Source organism: Periplaneta americana, chromosome 17 (genome assembly GCF_040183065.1).
Source record: "Periplaneta americana isolate PAMFEO1 chromosome 17, P.americana_PAMFEO1_priV1, whole genome shotgun sequence".
In the NCBI taxonomy this organism is placed as follows: Eukaryota; Metazoa; Arthropoda; class Insecta; order Blattodea; family Blattidae; genus Periplaneta; species Periplaneta americana.
In genome coordinates, this window is record NC_091133.1 from 11524856 (window position 1) to 11548133 (window position 23278).

At 38.4% G+C, this 23278-nt stretch overlaps 1 protein-coding gene across 2 annotated transcripts in view; it reads left to right on the top strand.

The window, feature by feature from the left end:
- Window positions 1-159: 159 nt before the first annotated feature.
- Window positions 160-23278, top strand: part of LOC138693234 (zinc finger protein ZFP2-like) — a 48186-nt gene continuing 25067 nt past the window's right edge. Inside the window, exons 1-2 of one of the 2 annotated variants that reach the window (XM_069817036.1) lie at window positions 160-1765; window positions 18635-18732. In XM_069817036.1, coding sequence (XP_069673137.1) covers window positions 18640-18732 — 93 coding nt within the window. In that variant the 5' untranslated portion in view covers window positions 160-1765; window positions 18635-18639. Of the gene's footprint in view, window positions 1766-10998; window positions 11116-18634; window positions 18733-23278 lie in introns of those variants that run through there. The other variant, XM_069817035.1, reaches the window with a different exon arrangement.

Consider the following 23278-nt stretch of genomic DNA (forward strand, 5'->3'; position numbering starts at 1 on the left):
ATATATAATTGATTGTATTGTATTGTATTTATTAACATTCCATGGTATTCATACATGCTTACAGCTACAATATGGAACAAGTCAAAAAACTTAATACTATTATAAAGTCTTAATTTATAGTCACAGTCTTTAAGTATTAAGTTTTTGACTTGTTCCATATTGTAGCTGTAAGCATGTATGAATACCATGGAATGTTAATAAATACAATACAATGCAATCAATTCAGAAACTCATGACAAATGTTCGAAATGTTGTCTTCTTGCCTCCACACACGCATGCACTCGTCGAATCACAGACTCCTTGGCAACACATAGCCATCTAGGATACAATGGGTGCATCAGCACACTTATATCGATAACATCATTCGATTAATTATTATCGGTTACAAACTTAAATTACGTTGTTGGATTGTACTTCGAAACGCATTGAACGTAAACTTTCATTGTTATGAGTTTCTGAATTGATTAAAGTTGCAACACAAGCTACCAAGCTAACAATATCTGCAGATGTTCCATTATGTTCTTTCTTTAGTAACTAAAAAACTAAGGATTTTCGGACATATGTTTATATGAACTTTTTTCTTGTTCTGGTGTGCGGAACATGCTTCCAAGGTTTGTTAAAGTATTTCTGAAACACCCTGTATATTGAAACTCTTCAATTTATCCTGTATTGTCAACACTTTTCATGTTACGCAGCCATCAAATTTGCGACTTTTTTAATTCAATTTACACGAAAGGAGTCCACTCTTCTGGAACATCCAAAGTAACAAATCATTCTCAATTGCAGTCTCTTCGGCAATAGACAGGCACCAAGATTCTATGTAGGCCTACATTAGTTACCTATTAAGATTGTGTAAAACATTTTGGACTTTATATCGATATGGTGATTATTTGTTTCATAAAATATTATCATTTCGATCAAAATTTCCACTCCGTAAAATGAAAATGTATTAGGTACATAGACAGTAACAGTGGCATAAGTACTTATTTGTGTGGTATACATTAAAATGTATTCTATTGTTCCACATGTTTCCTGTAAACAAGAAGATGGCATCAACTGACTATCCCTGCGAGAACTCTCTTTTAGGACTGTATTGATTCTTGCGTTTGGCCTTTGTTTTGAGCAATACACTTTTGGATAATAGCACAGTCTAGTATATACAGTCGCGAAGCTCAATACGTACTAAATATGCAAACATTAGGTGGTTGCTCACCACTAGGATCGCTAATATCGCCTCATTACAGGCAATGCAAAATAGTACCGGTACCGTCACAGTCTTTTGTTTCTAGCACCCTCAAAACTCAAGCTTCCTGACTGTATATAGTAGACTGTGATAATAGCCTAGTAGGAGTTTCGTCTGCTCAAGTGTTACATTGTTGAAGAGGCGGGTTGCGATTTTTTACATTTACTATTACTATTAATTACTATTAATCAGCAATATTAGAAGAAAACTTAGTAATACTAAAAAATATTGAAGAATGAAACATGAAATTACAGCCATTCTGAACCTTGATCTTCTGTTTGAACACGACCGTCTGAATGAAACTTCATTAAGGATGTAGTCAGCCTTGAAGTGTTGTGTATCGTAATGATCAAGCAGGTACAGCATGCAACTATTTAATGACTGTCAGTGTTGGTGTACTTAGGCCTACGCAAAGATATCCTATTACTCCGAAGAATATGTGGACCAGCTCTCACATATGAGCTGAAAGTTCATAAAGATCAGATGCCAATTTCGTTCCCTATGGTCAAATGTGAACCAGAGGTCAGTGGAGCGCAAAGAATACACTATGTGTTTTTCTTCCAGTGTTTATATTGTATTTTGACTATCACAGAGACTAACTCTTTAGAACATTACTTGCAGTGCTTTTTAGTGTATGATAGAGATAGAAGAAATCTGATGAGTATTTATTATTTATGTCATATTGCAACTAAATCTAATATTGAACTGTTACCTGGTTTTATATTTGAAATTTGAAAACAAAATTGCTGGTTACATCTTATTTCCTCTGCCTCAAATTTTAGTCCGTGTGTTGGGGTCGCTTGTGTTAGGAAGAGAAAGGGGTGCATGCTGAGGAATCAAAATCAAACCAATGCTTTGTACAAATGGAGTGGTGTATGCCACTGACGTAGCTTATTGATTTTGTGGTCGTGTTGCATTTTTCCCACGTACGATTGGCAAGGAACGTCTAGGAAAATTTGCAATGTATTGGTATGCCTGGAGGTTGGTGAGCTGGCGTTGGAAGGTGACTTGCATTGTTCCATTTAACAGTGACATCTGTTTTATCGGTACATTCACGGCAGCATTGATCTGCTTTGTTCCCAACGAGTTAGATACTATAGAGAGGCTACAACTCCTTCTAGTTAAAGACAACTGAACATTAGTCCGCCATGTTTTGCTTAGTCAAAACAAAGGGGCGTGGATCGGATGTTGTAGGAAATGACTGTGATGAAGTTAGTATTATTGTGAATTGAGTTACACATTAAGCCCATGTTAAGTAAAAAGAAGAATACACACAAAACTTCACATTTTATAACAGCTGTACGCCTGTGTTTTATTAGTTTCACTAAATATAGCCCAGATATTAAACGACAAGCTACGCTCAATGCAACCAAAGCAAAGCACCTAAAGACGGATGAATGTATTCGGCAGAAGAGAAATAAATAATTTTTTGGTTTCGTCATAAATTTAATTACCTTACAGCTAATCTAACCTAATATGAAATCATGTAATTCACTACTCACCAGGTGATATCAACTGTAACTATACTATATACCGTCTTTGGTAACTATTAGGAGTAAAATATAGGAAAGATAGTGGCGAAAATTAAAAATAAAAATCCAATAATTATTTAGAAAAAATAATTTGAAACTGGAACTAACACAGACAACTTTTGAAAACTGCAATTATTAAAACTACAAGTAACCTCTTAGCATGCAACATAATAATTAAAGAATGACACTAATAGAAAGTTAATCATGATCATAACTCACCACATTTTATTGAAACGATAAGATACGATTAACATTGTTATCAGCCACAGCTAGCTACACTTTTCGCGTCTAATATAATTTGAAACAAATATTGATCTCACAAGTGTCTCGCAACTAGGCAGAAGCTTTTTCAGAATAAAACTGTTCTTACATTATTTTGAACCATAATGACAAATTGCGTGTGATGCAAGTGCTAACTTTCCTCTTTGTTAACAAAAAGAACCCAGGCATTAATAAAAAGAAAATTGGAGTAGGCTCTATAAACACAATAAATACTGGTGGTACAAACATATTAATACAGATATTTCGCTTATGCTCAGTCCGTCTTATCTTATAATTCTCTGGGGCAATGGTACCTGTATTGAGAGGGTTTAATTTCCAGAAACGAATATTAAGATTTACGGTACATTTCATTTAAATCCGAGGGAAAGAGACATTTTTGGAAATTTTAAAGTCTTAATTATTACTTTTTCATTTATAAATCAGCTTTTACAAAAACAGTAGTGAAATGTTTAAATTAAATATTGATGTATCCGAAAAATATAATAATAATTCATTTTATTTTACCTGGCAGAGTTAAGGCCTGCTCTTCCAGGGACCCAAGTCTACAATTAATAATAATAATAATAATAATAATAATAATAATAATAATAATAATAATAATAATAATAATAGGTATGCTGTGAAATATTATTGAAACTGTATCATACAAGAATATAAATTAAGTATACATAGAAAACAACGGGACACCTTATTATTCAAAGTCTCCCATTGTTTCCGTTTGCTACATTATAACCAAATAACTACTTGACATAATTTCAAATTTGTAATAAGTCTAAGGTGGTGTTAAAAGACTATTTGTTTCATAATATTTATTCGCATCAAGAATTTTATTGTAAATAAATATACTGAAATGTCCATCTGTACATTGTATGGCAGCTGACAAAAATAAATGATATGATATAACGGTACCAGTACACAAACACAAATGAAAAAAATAAATAATTACATTTATCAAAATAATAGAGAGGCAGCTAAGAGGCAGTATACCTTTGATAAGCACTCCTTGCGGAGGCTGACAGTACTATAGACCGCCATGTTTTGTAGGGAACGATCCATAGTACTGTCAGCCTCCGCAGGGAGCGCTTATCAGAGGTATACTGCTTCTCTATAGTACCTAACTCGTTGTTTGTTCCTGAGAATCCAGGCAGAGACAATTCAGTTTACACTTTCAGTGAATAGTTCCAATATTTTTTCGTAATATTGTAATTGTGGGAGAGGTAAGTTGCAACTTTTACCAGTAACGTATATAAGTCAACATAAACTTCAGACTCTAATATAACCGCCATTCTATTTTCATTAATCTGTTTCACTATAATCTTTGTTTCGTGGCATTTTTTAATTTCTCCATTCTCCTGTAGTCATTTTCAGACAGGCTGAACATGTCCTGAAAGTCTGTCAATAAATCGTGGACTTGTCTTCTTTCTCTTTTGCATAAATTCTCCGCCAATTCTCGGGACAGATTTTTCAGTGGTGGGTCTAGTTCTCGACTTGGTCGGTGACACTCCTCATTATCACCCGGAAACGTCACAGACACTACTGGCTCGACGCTACCTAGTACAGCTCCACTAGGCACCTCTTTGCCCCGATTGGTGATTTTCAGGGCCCTCATCGGTACCACCTTCTGGTTTGGGAGTAGGAATCTGGCCACATAAACCCCATCTATCGGAGTTATTTGCGAATCGACGAGGAGATTTCTCTTAGGCTGTCCATCCAGTCGTGCCGTCACCACCATCTCTCAGCCTTCTGGGATTATCACCTGATTCTCCAAGGTGAGTCTGCTGGCCATGGGTCGGTCTTCGACGTCCCTCGGGAACACTTGATCCTGACCAAAACGGAGGATATGACGCCGGACGTCCACCGTCGCATCGAAGATCCGCATGGCGTCGAGTCCCAGGATGACGTCTTAAGTGATGTTGGCAACGAACACCCACATCTCCAGTCTCCTCTCTCCCAAGGTCAAATCCAAGAAAACCTCTTTCTGGATGGGCAGGCTTTCGCCTGAAGCAGTACGAAGTTCATATCGGCGTAGCGGCAGCCTCCCAGGTAGCCCATGTACGACTTCCGGCTTGGTGATAGTGAGCAACGCCCCCGGTGTCTACCAATATTTTGCATGGACGGCCTCTTATTCATCCGTCAGCAATCAGCCAATCGCCGCATCTACTGTTAACAGTCTTCAAGAGCAGCCGAGGGGATAGTGATGACGGCACCAACGTGCCCCTCCACGCATCGGCCCCTTCTAGTTTTCCTCTTTGTGCACAGATCGGTCAGAGTCCACAGGACCAGCAGGTGGACACTCCTCGTCTCCGTCGCTCGGATGACTTCGGTTGGCGTTCCTCGACGTCGGCCGCCGCGACGCTTCTAATCCGGTGCGGTGTTGAGAATTTCACCGTCACATGGCCGTCTCCATCCGGAGGGCCGCCGCCAGAGCTTTGTTGATGGCTTGATGCTCAGCCAAGAGGAGATGTTGCCTGATTTCGGGGTCGCGGACTCCGAAGGCGTAGGGCGACTCTCCAGCGACGAAGTTAGGAGGTAGGCGTCTGAGAGCATTATGGGCCAGTTCCACTGCCATCGCAAATTCTTGTAGGGACTCGTCTGACTGTTGGACCTTCGTTTTAGTTGAGTTATAATGCTGCCGAAAGTTGATTGTCACCATAAGGTCCCTCCAAGGTATCCGTTATTTCTTTGGTTGTTCCATCTTGTGGGACGCTGTGACGTATCTCCGACGCCTGTCCCTGAAGAGCAGTCAGAAGCTGGGTAGACTTCTCCGCTGCCGTCCACTCATTGTCTACCGCGGTAGCCTCGAACTGGCGTCGAAGTATTTCCCAGGACGTCGTTCTGTCGAACTTCGGCGTCTTAACGTTCGAATAACTACCTGGAGGCGTTGATTCCACGGGGCCACTATATGGGCTCCTTAATTCTGTTGGTGTTTCTTTAAGCGCCCGCAGAACCTCTTCGGCAACTATTTGTTTAGTTAGTGGAGTTTAAAAAGGGCGCGTCAGCTACTGCGGCTATTTGCGCCCTTATCTAAAATCATTCACTAAACACACACAATACAATAACCAGAAAACTTAAAAGAACTAAAAAACGTTGTCACGGTCAAAACGAGGTTCACAAATGCAATTTCAACAAGGTGATGCATAAAAACCATAAAAGTGAGAAGTTCTCAGACCCTAAGTGGTATTTAAAAAGAAACAAGAACAGTTCGCTCCACGTCGAACCCAAGACTTTGAGACGTGTTGCTTTCGCCTGGACGCTCATTGCTTATTCACACACTGACTGGCTGGCTGCTCTCTCGCCCCTTTTCATTTATTAGATTACATTTATTAGATTACATTTTCTCGAATGTACTGCGTCGCGTGGCTTCTACAACAATCGGTTCGCGTGGCTTTACGAAACTTACCGATGTTTCCCCCTGCTCCGCGTCACGCCGCACCTTCCCTCGCACTAGATGCGCGCTTGTTCCCCGACGCGACTCGGTCTTCCATCATGGCGCCACAATATATTTAAATGAACACTGTATTCTACCATTTTCACGTACTTATTTATTATTATTATTATTATTATTATTATTATTATTCCAATGAATTAAGGTACTGTATTATCTTCCATTTCCCTGACTTCATAATTTAGTCATTTGTAAGTGGGCCTAACTTATCCCTTTCTTTTTTAAAATATATTGACGTTGAAGTGTTATGATTTTTACTAATGCAAACAGCAGTCACAATACATGATTACTACAAATGTGCGATTTTTCTTGCACACCTTGCAGTGGTGAAATAAATATCTAATAGGCCTGCTGATTAACCTGTAGTGGATAGTAATAGCAAATACTACGATATTTTAATGTATGTGAGCAGCTTTTAGATTAGGAGTTAGAATTAAATTAGTTAGGAATTTAGTTAGGTTTTCGAATTTGACGATTTCCCAAAACCTAAACAAATATCTCAGGAATCTCAGGGACGATTTTTTTTTTTTACCGCCCATTGGCACATGCGCATCTGCTCTTCCCGATCCCCATTTAATTTTTAGTAATGTCTACATCTCGCTCCCCTGAGCTGTTTTCTGTCGTCACTGATGACATGTCAATTTAATGAAAACATAAAGTAAAATTCTCGATACACCATGCAGTGATAATTGTACTTTATCACAACGAATAATTGTAGTAATTATTATTTATTTACTACTCGTAATGTCGTAATAATATTTGATTTGGCTTGGAGGGTGAGGGGAGTACGTTACACTAAACTCGGCATGCTCAACCTTAAAATCGCATTGCTGCGTATGTTGTATCCTAAATAATTCAAATCATATATGTGTCAATCAGTGGCTTATGCTGAACCTGTAGTATGGGTGATTTGTCAAATAAAAATATGTAATCGGTCTATATTCGCACGAGTTTAGTAGAAATTTCAAATTCATTAACTACTCGTCGTGCGTGAGTAAATAAACCATATGCTGTTCTATCAGCACTATAATCTACAAAGCCCAAGAATCTTTCATAGGTATAGCAGAGAACTGTACATAGTTGAGATTTGTTCTCAATATCAGAAGTTTCATCAAGTATTATAGCTACAAATGAAACTGAGTTAATTAAATTTTTTATTTATTCTTTTTCTACATTAGTAATAGCTTTTATGGTATGACTTTCAATCAATGGAGAAGTTCCTGGAAACAATGTGGAAGAATTTAGATGGTTTTCTAAAAGTAAACCATATTTTTTAACACATTAAAAAATTCCAAAAAATGTCCTTTGTTGAAAGAACTATCTGATTCGTTATCTTCCCGTAGAGGGAGCTCCTGGTTAGCTAGAAGACAAATAGCGTCAATGATTCGTATTGATTCAGCTCTATTTTTATTTACCCCTTCGTTGTATTTATTGGTATCAGTTCTTCGTTGATCATCAAGTAAAGTATCAATTCACTTGAATAATTTCAAGGGAAAAATTGTTCTGGGGCCGGTATCGATCTTGGGACCCTTCGCTTAACGTACGAATGCTCTACCGACAGAGCTACCCCAGGAACCATACACGACAATGTCACAATAACATTTAAGTTGCGTGGATATAAATGGAAGACTTGTGACGGTGTCATGTATGGTTCCTGGGGTAGCTCAGTCGGTAAAGCATTCATGCGCTAAGCAAAGGGTCCTGGGAACGATACCCGGCCTGGAACCATTTTTCCCTTGAAATTATTTAAATCTGGTTCACAGGGAGCTTTTACCTGAAAGTCAGATTTTCATATCAATTCACTGTTTACCGAAAAGTTTTGATTTCAGGAAACATTGTACGAGAGTTTGAGATTTTGAATGTTTTTGCTGTGCACTACACAAGTGATTTAAGTCAGCAAATCCATACTTACTGCAAACCTCATTTTTGTTAGAAAACAATAAGCATTGCCGCAAAATAACCTGTTTGAAATTTCACAACCTGCTAACCATTCTACATTTTCATATTGTGAAATAGAAAAATGTCTAGTCTGTTGTCCGCTTTCTGTTTCATATTGTTGTACTAAATTCGGAAGTGGCTGGATAGGTCTATCCTTATTCACTATATGTAATTATTTCTCTTCTAGTGGGGGAGAATAGAATGATTTTTGCAAAAACTATTTTACAGTATACATTTCCAAGTGGTACTGTCATTAAATAAGTAATTTAAATTGTTCACCTACGCTGGCACACAGCTATGAACCCTAATCAAACCTAAACACAGTAAATTCACTCACACAAGCAGTCAAACACAATATTTTATAAGCAGAGACCGGAAGTTTAGGCATTATGAATCATTAAAATAGGCAGGCAAAAAGATATTATAAAAGACAATTACAAAAACCTTGCACTAGACCCACATACTTGCACTTTCCACAAAGGGATTTCGGCAGCAAGAAAAGCTTTACATAAGTCGAATGCAAATTGAGATTTTCGACTCGATAATGCAATTACTGTTGGAAGCAAAGAAATTTCTTCCCTGTAGCCTTGGAAAGTGCATTTTTGTGTTTGGTTGTACTGATATGTTGCGATGTGAGATATTTAGCTAGCTACAACAACGTCGCAATGAAAACTGAAAGAAAAATGACCGTTAAAATTATCGTTAGACCCGCACTCATTGTTGCCTTGTCAAATAAACACAAGCGACAATTAAAACGCTTACTGTTATACATTTTTGCACGGCAGCACTCATTGTTGCAAAGAGAATATGAACTGACTGAAAGACAATATACATTCGGTGAAGTCACTTTCATTGTAACGGTTATAGAAATAAATTAAAATATTCCTGTAGAAAATTTTTAATAATAAATTAATAAATAATAGATAAATAATCAAATAAACACAAAAAACCATTTGTTTTGTAAATTAGGCATTTACAGTATATTTAAAAAGACAGAAAAGGGCAACATTAAACTGTGACGTTTCAAACACAGAAGTATAATTCGTACAGATTTACTTTCAAAATGAAGATAGATTTAACACATTTAAAAAGACATTCTGTCAAAGTTCCGGTATCTGTTTGTAAGGCTATAATTGACAAGTTGAGCTGCCTGTAGGCCTATACAGGACAACCTGCGAACTTGAGAGAAGCGAGTATCCCCACCACTTCACCGTGGGCGCGCAGAGAATCATAGCAGTAACTCTCAACTGAGAATGTTCTTTTATACGGACAGGACAACCAGACCCGACCTCATTCCACTTCGTCAGGCAGAGCATAGCCTACGTTATAAAACAAAAGCCGTCCTGGGGTTGGTGTGCACATTCAACCAGCAGGCATTTAAAATATTTAAATGGCGATAAATTAAAATTAGTTTTGCACTATATACGTCAACTTCCAATGAGATTACCACGCATTTAAATTCTGATAAATGAAAATTGTTGTTGCATTATATAAAATAACTTAAAAGAAATGAGATTACCGAATTTACAGGGTGTTCAGCGCTCGCCTTGAACACCCGCAATATACACCCCTGGTGTCAATATTCAGCAGTAATAATTAACCACTGTCGTGGAATATTTCGCCACTATAAATGATGAAGGTAAATCATACTCCTTTCCTCGAATAACACTACTGATTGTCTTAAGGCAAGGCAAACTAAGAACTATACTAGTTTAATGATGATGATGATGATGATGATAATAATAATAATAATAATAATAATAATAATAATAATAATAATAATATCTGAAAGTAGAAGACACCGGTAGTTCACTTTCAGCAATTACAACAAATTAGAGGGAACGAAATCTGAAAGAAAAACACGGAACTGAAAACAATCAACTTGCCTAAGTAAATGAACCAGATGAACAATGTAGTTTGGAAGCAAAATTTTTAATTGAACAAATTCAGACTTTCGGGAAATAAAATTGAAAAATTAATTGACTGAAAATTTGCATACTGATATTTAACAAGTCATCAATAAATCCCAAATAAGACTGCAATATGCTTGTTATGTTTATAATCTTCTAATGCAAAATTAATCAAAGAATTGTCACGATACACGATGCTTAGTAATGGAAATATTAATCATTTAATAGGATTGCGAGGCGAACATAGCGGCAGAAATTGTCATGACGCTCAGAGACCCACTCTCGATCGTTTTATTTTATTTTAGTAGGTTATTTTACGACGCTTTATCAACATCTTAGGTTATTTAGCGTCTGAATGAGATCATATTGATAATGCCGGTGAAATGAGTCCGGGGTCGAACACCGAAAGTTACCCAGCATTTGCTCATATTTGGTTGAGGGAAAACCCCGGAAAAAACCTCAACCAGGTAACTTGCCCCTAACGGGTATCGAACCCGGGCCACCTGGTTTCGCGGACAGACGCGCTAACCGTTACTCCACAGGTGTGGACCTTTCGATCGTGCTATGCGCCAGCTTGTATACATTATAATCTCGTAGGCAACGAACTAGACTCACTAGACTGTGCTACTATCATGGCTTCCTTGATCCTATTATCCCAAAAGGTGCTCTTAAAGAAGTTTGAATATTATCCCTATTAATTTGTATTAATATTTAACGCGGCTAATGTTATAAACTGTCCGCAGTTCATTATATTCTTCCACAAAGGTAAGTGTAGACATATATAATATGTCACATTGTATTCTATAGGCCTAAATATCCTTTAATTGCATGATTTATTCTTCTCAAACGTACAATTTCTCCTTTGTGGTGTACGTCTGCTCGTAGTGGAGGAATGCAACAATATATTTCATTCTTTGACTCGTACATCTAAATTGGACAACAGGAAGACTCATTTAGGCGGGATTATTTTATTATAGGATAGCGCTTAATTTTCTCAAAGTTTAATGATGACGTCACAACATGACCGACGTAAACCAAACAGTGAGCTCACTGACACCAACACAACAAGTAAATAGAACTATCAAAAAACAGTAAATACATACAACCTCACGATATCCCATTCTGGAATAGAACCTACCGCTCTTTTCCAAAATAGGATATCACCAAAACAATTTCACATCATCCCATTCTGGAATAGAACCCATCCGCTGTTAAAGAAATTATCATCATCATCATCATCATCATCATCATCATCATCCCAATTCCATACGTTATATTTACGCATCCCCACACTATACTCCGCACAGAAAACTCACTTAAATCGTTTAATTCACAGTATTCAGCTTCAAATCACTCAGATATCCCCTCAATTAACCCAGTAACCTTATCACACACCTCGGCCTCATGTCACTGAGATATCCCCTCAACTAACCCACTAACTTGGTCACATACCTCGGCCTCATGTTATTGAGATATAACCTTAGCTGACTCACTAAGCTTGTCACATACCTCGGCCTCATGTCACTGAGATATAAGCTCAACTAACCCACTAACCTTGTCACATACCTCGGCCTCATGTTATTGAGATATAACCTTAACTGACTCACTAAGCTTGTCACATACCTCGGCCTCATGTCACTGAGATATCCCCTGAACTAATCCAGTAACCTTGTCACATACCTCGGCCTCATGTTATTGAGATATAACCTCAACTGACTCACTAAGCTTGTCACATATCTCGGCCTCATGTCACTGAGATATAAGCTCAACTAACCCACTAACCTTGTCACATACCTCGGCCTCATGTCACTCAGATATCACCTCAACAAACCCACTAACCTGGTCACATATTTCGGCCTCATGTCACTAAGATATAACCTCAACTAACGCACTAACCTTGTCACATACCTCAGCCTCATGTCACTGAGATATCCCCTCAACTAACCCACTAACCTCGTCACATATTTCGGCCTCATGTCACTGAGATATCCCCTCAACTAACCCACTAACCTTGTCACATATTTCGGCCTCATGTCACTGAGATATAAGCTCAACTAACCCACTAACCTGGTCACATACCTCGGCCTCATGTTACTGAGATATCCCCTCAACTAACCCACTAACCTTGTCACATACTTCGGCCTCATGTCACTGAGATATAACCTCAACTGACTCACTAAGCTTGTTACATACCTCGGCCTCATTTCACTGAGATATAACCTCAACTGACTCACTAAGCTTGTCACATACTTCGGCGTCATGTCACTGAGATATAACCTCAACTAACCCACTAAGCTTGTCACATACCTCGGCCTCATGTTACTGAGATATCCCCTCAACTAACCCACTAACCTTGTCACATACTTCGGCCTCATGTCACTGAGATATAACCTCAACTGACTCACTATGCTTGTCACATACCTCGGCGTCATGTCACTGAGATATAACCTCAACTGAGTCACTAAGCTTGTCACATACCTCGGCGTCATGTTACTGAGATATAACCTCAACTGACTCACTAAGCTTGTCACATACCTCGGCGTCATGTTACTGAGATATAACCTCAACTGACTCACTAAGCTTGTCACATACCTCGGCGTCATGTCACTGAGATATAACCTCAACTGAGTCACTAAGCTTGTCACATACCTCGGCGTCATGTTACTGAGATATAACCTCAACTGACTCACTAAGCTTGTCACATACTTCGGCGTCATGTCACTGAGATATAACCTCAACTAACCCACTAAGCTTGTCACACACCTCGGCCTCATGTTACTGAGATATAACCTCAACTGACTCACTAAGCTTGTCACATACCTCGGCGTCATGTCACTGAGATATAACCTCAACTGAGTCACTAAGCTTGTCACATACCTCGGCGTCATGTTACTGAGATATAACCTCAACTGACTCACTAAGCTTGTCACATACCTCGGCGTCATGTCACTGAGATATAACCTCAACTGATTCACTAAGCTTGTCACATACCTCGGCGTCATGTCACTGAGATATAACCTCAACTGACTCACTAAGCTTGTCACATACCTCGGCGTCATGTCCCTGAGATATAACTTCAACTGACTCACTAAGCTTGTCACATACCTCGGCGTCATGTCACTGAGATATAACCTCAACTGAGTCACTAAGCTTGTCACATACCTCGGCGTCATGTTACTGAGATATAACCTCAACTGACTCACTAAGCTTGTCACATACCTCGGCGTCATGTCCCTGAGATATAACCTCAACTGACTCACTAAGCTTGTCACATACCTCGGCGTCATGTCACTGAGATATAACCTCAACTGACTCACTAAGCTTGTCACATACTTCGGCGTCATGTCACAGAGATACAAGCTCAACTAACCCACTAAGCTTGTCACATACCTCGGCGTCATGTTACTGAGATATAACCTCAACTGACTCACTAAGCTACTCACATACATCGGCCTCATGTTACTGAGATATAACCTTAACTGACTCACTAAGCTTGTCACATACTTCGGCGTCATGTCACAGAGATGCAAGCTGAACTAACCCACTAAGCTTGTCACATACCTCGGCGTCATGTTACTGAGATATAACCTCAACTAACCCACTAAGCTTGTCACACACCTCGGCCTCATGTTACTGAGATATAACCTCAACTGACTCACTAAGCTTGTCACATACTTCGGCGTCATGTCACTGAGATATAACCTCAACTGACTCACTTAGCTTGTCACATACCTCGGCGTCATGTCACTGAGATATAACCTCAACTGATTCACTAAGCTTGTCACATACTTCGGCGTCATGTCACAGAGATACAAGCTGAACTAACCCACTAAGCTTGTCACATACCTCGGCGTCATGTCACTGAGATTTAACCTCAACTGACCCACTAAGGTTGTCACATACCTCGGCGTCATGTCACTGAGATATAACCTCAACTGACTCACTAAGCTTGTCACATACCTCGGCGTCATGTCACTGAGATATAACAACTGACTCACTAAGCTTGTCACATACTTCGGCTTCATGTCACAGAGATACAAGCTCAACTAACCCACTAAGCTTGTCACATACCTCGGCGTCATGTTACTGAGATATAACCTCAACTGACTCACTAAGCTTGTCACATACCTCGGCGTCATGTCACTGAGATATAACCTCAACTGAGTCACTAAGCTTGTCACATACCTCGGCGTCATCTTACTGAGATATAACCTCAACTGACTCACTAAGCTTGTCACATACCTCGGCGTCATGTTACTGAGATATAACCTCAACTGACTCACTAAGCTTGTCACATACCTCGGCGTCATGTCACTGAGATATAACCGCAACTGAGTCACTAAGCTTGTCACATACCTCGGCGTCATGTTACTGAGATATAACCTCAACTGACTCACTAAGCTTGTCACATACTTCGGCGTCATGTCACTGAGATATAACCTCAACTAACCCACTAAGCTTGTCACACACCTCGGCCTCATGTTACTGAGATATAACCTCAACTGACTCACTAAGCTTGTCACATACCTCGGCGTCATGTCACTGAGATATAACTTCAACTGAGTCACTAAGCTTGTCACATACCTCGGCGTCATGTTACTGAGATATAACCTCAACTGACTCACTCAGCTTGTCACATACCTCGGCGTCATGTCACTGAGATATAACCTCAACTGACTCACTAAGCTTGTCACATACCTCGGCGTCATGTCACTGAGATATAACCTCAACTGACTCACTAAGCTTGTCACATACCTCGGCGTCATGTCCCTGAGATATAACCTCAACTGACTCACTAAGCTTGTCACATACCTCGGCGTCATGTCACTGAGATATAACCTCAACTGAGTCACTAAGCTTGTCACATACCTCGGCGTCATGTTACTGAGATATAACCTCAACTGACTCACTAAGCTTGTCACATACCTCGGCGTCATGTTACTGAGATATAACCTCAACTGACTCACTAAGCTTGTCACATACCTCGGCTTTCATGTCCCTGAGATATAACCTCAACTGACTCACTAAGCTTGTCACATACCTCGGCGTCATGTCACTGAGATATAACCTCAACTGACTCACTAAGCTTGTCACATACTTCGGCGTCATGTTACAGAGATACAAGCTCAACTAACCCACTAAGCTTGTCACATACCTCGGCGTCATGTTACTGAGATATAACCTCAACTGACTCACTAAGCTACTCACATACATCGGCCTCATGTTACTGAGATATAACCTTAACTGACTCACTAAGCTTGTCACATACTTCGGCGTCATGTCACAGAGATACAAGCTGAACTAACCCACTAAGCTTGTCACATACCTCGGCGTCATGTTACTGAGATATAACCTCAACTAACCCACTAAGCTTGTCACACACCTCGGCCTCATGTTACTGAGATATAACCTCAACTGACTCACTAAGCTTGTCACATACTTCGGCGTCATGTCACTGAGATATAACCTCAACTGACTCACTTAGCTTGTCACATACCTCGGCGTCATGTCACTGAGATATAACCTCAACTGATTCACTAAGCTTGTCACATACTTCGGCGTCATGTCACAGAGATACAAGCTGAACTAACCCACTAAGCTTGTCACATACCTCGGCGTCATGTCACTGAGATTTAACCTCAACTGACCCACTAAGGTTGTCACATACCTCGGCGTCATGTCACTGAGATATAACCTCAACTGACTCACTAAGGTTGTCACCTACCTCGGCGTCATGTCACTGAGATATAACCTCAACTGACTCACTAAGCTTGTCACATACCTCGGCGTCATGTCACTGAGATATAACCTCAACTGACTCACTAAGCTTGTCACATACTTCGGCTTCATGTCACAGAGATACAAGCTCAACTAACCCACTAAGCTTGTCACATACCTCGGCGTCATGTTACTGAGATATAACCTCAACTGACTCACTAAGCTTGTCACATACCTCGGCGCCATGTCACTGAGATATAACCTCAACTGACTCTATAAGCTTGTCACATACCTCGGCCTCATGTTACTGAGATATAACCTCAACTGACTCACTAAGCTTGTCACATACTTCGGCGTCATGTCACTGAGATATAACCTCAACTAACCCACTAACCTCCTCACATATCTCGGTCTCATGTCACTGAGATATCCCCTCAACTAACCCACTAATCTTTTCACATACCTCGGCCTCATTTCACCGAGATGACACCTCCACTAACCTTGCCACATACCTCGGCCTCATGTCACTGAGAAATAATCTCTACTAACCACTGATCTTATCACATACCTCGGCGTACCTAGCTATCCCCTCATTTAATTCATCTAACCCATAATGAAGTGGAAATCAAACGTCAGTGCTGTCTGCGGTGTGAAACCTGACCAAACCAAACCTAACCTTTCAAGGATATAAGAGATTACGACAAAACCATATATATGATATCAAAACTCTAAACATCCCAAAGCAACCTCTTTCTTCACACAAATAATAAAAACATATCACTAGGAAATAATAAAAATACCTAATAAAGAAACTATCTTCGAAAAAATTTCCTACTCCAATTCTCTTACAATTTTGAACCCCAAATTAAATACAAATAAAAAGAAACAAATAGATCCACACGCACTTTCATACAAAACCACCAACAAAAACAAAAGCAATTTCTTTAATGAATAATAAAAACATCATCCTTCATGCGTAATTAATATCTTCAAGAAAAGATTACAACGCCTATAGAGCAATAAGGGTAAAAATAAAAGTAATTGCAACGAAATCATAATAAAAGTAATGGAAGTAAAGTCAAATTAAACAAATAATATAATGATTTACTCAACATCCAAACACCTGCCTCCCCAGTATGTCATTCAAACTTCATGTACCTATGCCAACCAAGCAACAAAATTTACATACGTACCAATCTAGTCACCGGAATCCACAGCCTTGTATATAATTTTCCGCAAACACAAAAAAATGGTGAAGGTTACTTATGTCCCAGCTATTGTAGGAACTTGTTAAAATACCTTGAAAATGTCTTGGATTTATAGTATTGATTAGTAGAAACTGATGTGATCACTGGGAGAGCTGTAAAGTCAAATTAAACAAATAATATAATGATTTACTCAACATCCAAACACCTGCTTCTCCAGTATGTCATTCAAACTTCATGTACCTATGCCAACCAAGCAACAAAATTTACATACGTACCAATCTAGTCACCGGAATCCACAGCCTTGTATATAATTATCCGCAAACACAAAAAAATGGTGAAGGTTACTTATATCCCAGCTACTATAAAAACATGTTAAAATACCTTGAAAATGTCTTGGATTTATAGTATTGATTAGTAGAAATTGATGTGATCACTGGAAGAGCTGTAAGCCACCCAACCCGCCCTAAATACGTACCTTACTTATATACGACTATCGTCGTGCGTGAATGAAGAATACAACCATATTTCGTTAATGTGACAGTGGGTTTCAGTGTCGCCAACATAGTAATAATACTACACATCTAATCAAACCTAACCTAACCCCTCTGATAATATTACACACCTAATGAAATCTAGCCTAACCTGTCACATGGTACTACACACCTGTATTAACATTCCTCACGTTTAGTATTACTTTGTTTGCATATATTGGCGATCCTGCTACTTGTGTCGGTAGCCATCTAATGGAAGTGGATCGTAATTCCAGGAAGAAAATATGGCTACGTTCATAATTATTACATTTAGTTCGTTCAGTCTTTGTTTTGTGATATATTAAATGTTTTAATGTAATGATAATTCCATAATATAGATAAAAGTGTGCATTATTCGTTCAGTGGCCGATGGATATTCTATCTTGACCGAAAAAAATAACCACACTAACCAGTGACGTCAATCATATGACATCACTCTTTCTCCAATCTAGCCAACATTAATTCACATAAACAGCTACCGATATCCTATAGTCATATAGACCCCATTTGGGCTCCATTTGAAACTATTATGCTATGTTATGCACACTATTATTTGATTATCGTTGAATTGCTAGTATAAGAAATGTCGGTAGTAAATATCTTTCTGACAACTATAGTTTTCAATTCTCCGGATTTGTTGTAAAGTAAATACTGTAACAACCCTAGAACCAACATGATCATCTGTGCTCTCGTGTGTGTATGTGTGCACGCGTGCTTGTGCTTGCGTGTTTATGTGCTTGTTTTTTTAATTATTACATATGGAAGTAAGACTATCCAAATAGCTGACAAATTGTCTGTCAATTTAAGTTTCTTCTTATTTTTTTTCAGTCGTGATGGACGTGATCAAGATGGAACGTGAGATCGACCCTCTGGCAATAGAAAGAAGTAACATAACTGTCATAGTAGAGGAGAATTCTTTATCTCAGGTACTTGTAGCCTAGCCAATATTGAGAGTAATTACTAATTACAATTCATTGGTAAATATCATAAACAACTGCTTCTTTCGTTTCGACAAAAATATATTCCAAAAACCCCCTAGTTTTGCCCCGAAAATGAAAATACTAAGAAAAAATGAGCAGAAAACGTTAACATTAGGAATAAGTTAAAACAAATCTAAAAAATCCCGACTTTCGCAAGTAAATTCAAAACAAAAAAATTGTAAAAACAAAAAAAGAAAAAAAACTTCAAATATAGAAAACTCCAAAGTTACACTTCAAGGTGACACTAGCGCTGAGGTAATTGCGGTGATTTCTGAAGTGAAAATCTTGAATTTATAAGGGATTATTTTGTGGAGATGCATAATAAAAGCCTAAACTAATCGAACCTAATCTGTCACAGATTCGTATGTGCAGTGTGTATATACAAAGTATGAAAGGAAGTCCTCAGCACTAGTTTAGTTCGGTGAAACCATTTCAATTTATAATGACGTTCAACTTAACATTCCTAAGGTAATATAGTCTAACCTGACCTAACCTCTGTCAACGACGAAACAGTTCAGTAAATGGCTAACTACGATCACTTACTTCACATTAATGAAGAGGTGAAGAGATTTCTCCCATTTCCATGAAAAAATAATGTGGCAATGGTAAACTTTAGCGGTCCCTGCTTAGGTCGTTCTTGCACGCATTTCTTAAACATTGAATTTACAATTTTTAGAAGGCAAGTACTACGTGACTCAAAAGGATGACGGATATAAAAGAAGGCTTACGGTTTCATTTATGGAATTATGGGCGTAATTTACACCAGAATCGCATTCGCGGAATATGTCTTCAGTTTGAACCCAGTCAGGGCAATATTTGCCGAGTTCAAATTCAAATTTTCAAATTTATTTACAATTTACATTTGAATTGAATACATATGAATAGATACCCGAAATGAGCATATGCTCGATTCCCGACTTTCAGTTATTATTATTTTTTTGGCTACACCAGAGTCACATTCGCATTGAAAATAATACATGTTTGATAATATACACAATTAGAACTAAAAACGACATATGGTAGTATATTACCAAAAATTATACCGCATAGTTTTCATTACTGTTACTTACTGGCTTTTAAGGAACGCGAAGGTTCATTGCCGCCCTCACATAAGCCCGCCATTGGTCCCTATCCTGAGCAAGATTAATCCAGTCTCTACCATCATATCCCACCTCCCTCAAATCCATTTTAATATTATCTTCCCACCTACGTCTCGGCCTCCCCAAAGGTCTTTTTCCCTCTGGCTTCCCAACTAACACTCTATATGCATTTCTGGATTCGCCCATACGTGCTACATGTCCTGCCCATCTCAAACGTCTGGATTTTATGTTCCTAATTATGTCAGGTGAAGAATACAATGCGTGCAGCTCTCGTGTGTGTAACTTTCTTAATGAAAAATTTGCTATTTTCTTTTTTCAGTTTTACATTTGATCTATTCATAATCTAGTGTAGTTTTATATTTAATTTGTAGGCGAAAGTTGACAGTGTCAGAAGAACTGGCAGTGGAGGAGGAAAGCTAGCAAAAATTACTGCAGTTGATGAATTGGTATTAGATTATTAGGACAAAATTCTGCAAGTGTTGCTGGTCTAGGACAGAAAGACCTGATGGCATTGGAAAATAATCAACATCCCAATTTGTAGAGCAATTTGTATTTGAGGCTTTGCTGATAATGCATGACTTCTATTTGTTTGTCTTGTTATGGCAGGTGCGACTATTTTAATTTTTTAACAACTATTTTAACAACTCTTCAAGCTTTTCAGCACTTTACCTAAACCAAACAGTGCTCCAATAAAGGAATAATTGTTTTTTCTCGATGTAGTTTTAGCACTTCTCACAACAATTTCTTCATCGCTTCACTCGGAACCAGTAAACGACATATTAAAAAAATAACAATATTTTGATTTGAGAAAGGTTGTCACTGGTAACTGATAATATAGAAATCACCAGTCTTTAGAGTCTTGTAGCAATATTCCTGTTGAATACTAGTATAATCAACTAAATTAGCATTTTAAGAAACAGAATCACTTATGAACTGGTGAAATCGACCAATATTACTAATCTGTGAACTGGTAACTGCTGCTTTACCCTTGTAGTTGATGGATCAAATTGCAGCTTTCTACCATGTGTAATCCAGTGCAGCAAAAATAACGGCTCTTTTCAGAGCTAACATATAATATTAAAGAGCAGAGGATGAGAAGTGTATAGGGATATTGTGTGTTACAGACTCATTGTGTATGCTCTTTTTGACATTTTTCTTGCAAATCGTTTATACTACTATTAATAAATTATAACTTCAAATTTCGGGGCTCCATCTCAGGAAGTAATGCCGTCACTGGGTTCAAATTTTAGACTGAGATTTAAAGGACGAGGTTCATTGTGTATACAAGTTTTTAGATTTTTACAGCAATTGCATTATACCTCCAATAAAAGTAATTAATTTTCGGAATCCGAACTCGGGAAATATAGCCGTCACCAGATTCAAACTGTAAACAGTGATTTAAAGGACGAGGTTCATTGTGTATACAAGTTTTTAGGTTTTTACAGCAATTGCATTATACCTCCAATAAAAGTAATTAATCTTCAGGGCCCGAACTCGGGAAATAAATCCGTCACTGGCTTCAAACTGTAAACTGAAATTTAATGGACGAGTTTAATTGAGAATACAAGTTTTTAGATTTTTATAGCAATTGCATTATACCTCCAATAAAAGTAATTAATTTTCAAGGCCCAAACTCGGGAAATATAGCCGTCACTTGGTTCAAACTGTAGACTGAGATTTAAAGGGAGAGGTTCATTGTGTGTACATTTTTTTTTTTTTTTTTAGATTTTTTGAGCAATTGTATTATACCTATAATAAAGAATAATTACACTTCGGGGTTCGAACCGTCGACTGAGATTTAAAGGAGAGGTTAGAGTGAGAGGAGACGTTCATTGTGTAGATAATCACAGAAAAATAAATATATTTATGCTTTTTATGCGACTCCAGCGTCGGTTTCGTAAAACTACGCATACATAAAACAGTCAGCCTTCTTTTATTATGGCAGTGCTTTTGAATCCAGTTTACTGGCATGAGTGCAAGAATGACCTAAGCAGGGACCGCTAAAGTTTACCATTACCATGCATTGACGATGATCTGGATAAGTCCTGTTGAATATGAACTCTGCTAAATATCCGGTACTGGTATCTGTAAATACAACCTCCACACAAACCATCGTCACAAGACATAGAACTACATGCTCTTCTTCTTCCTTTTTTTTTTTCAGCCTTGGGTTCAATTTAATGATCCCATGTAGCCAGCTAAATTGTCTAATATAAAACTATATTCTGTAGCATACTGAATTAGTAGAACTGTAGTACCGCACTCACAGATGACTAACTATTTAAAAAAAACGTAAGTGAATAATGGATTATACAATATGACAGTGAATATGCCTGCACTTAACGGAGACAGACCGATGACTGAAAACTACATGCTCCTTCCCTCACCAGAACTAATATCAAAGTGACGTAGACAAAAGGTTTGTTCCAGCAAGCAATTTGGAACGTGTTCCAAACTGATACCACAGTCTAATATAGACAGTGACGAAGCTTGAGTTGATGAGGGTAACAATAGACTGTGCAGGTACTATTTCGCATTGTCTGTGATGAGGCGATAGTAGTGATCCTAGTTGTTAGTAACTATCAATGGGTGCATATTTACTATGTATTGAGCTTCGTAACTGTATATACTGGACTGTGCTAATACGATCTTCTTTCGACGCATGCGCCAGTTGTGTATGACGTCAGAACCAGTTCGGGATTTTACGTTGTTAGAACATTTCTTGAACTGTTCTATCATGACCTTCCAAGTTTATTCTCATATTAAAATTATATTCATCTTCCGAACTTAATTCCTTCTAACATACATCGCCATCACCTTCTAAATCACCCATGATAGACTTTTTTTTATTTTAAACTGCCTAGTCCTGAAACATTTTAACCATAACTTCAGATTAAATAATCTGCGCATGCGTCAGCAGTTCAGAATTCCCAGTTCCTGCTCTTAATCGAGAAGCAATTTCACTCGTTCTGAACGAGTCCTAAAGCACGTTGGAACAGGTAACTGGGAGTTCAGTATCGATTCGGAATCAGTTCAAGCTTGTTGGAATGTACATTGAGCTATTGCGCATGAGGAGGAAGTTCAGAATCGAATCTGAACCGTTCTAGAAGTAACGAAAAATGTAAATAATCGAATATCTAATTAATGTGACATCTTCAAACATCGACTTATGCATGTACCGGCTCGCGACAGGATCATCTTGGTTAATGCGCGAACTTCGTTAATAAAAATGTAAACTAACCAAACCTAACCTTCGTGTATGCAAGATGTGTAACCGGACTACAAAGGGAACTTCTTGATTTGATCTATTATGTACACGAGAAAATAAATTCAGTAAGGATTACTGAATCACAGGTCCGCACATGCACCACAGCCAAACTGTTCCTGTCCTG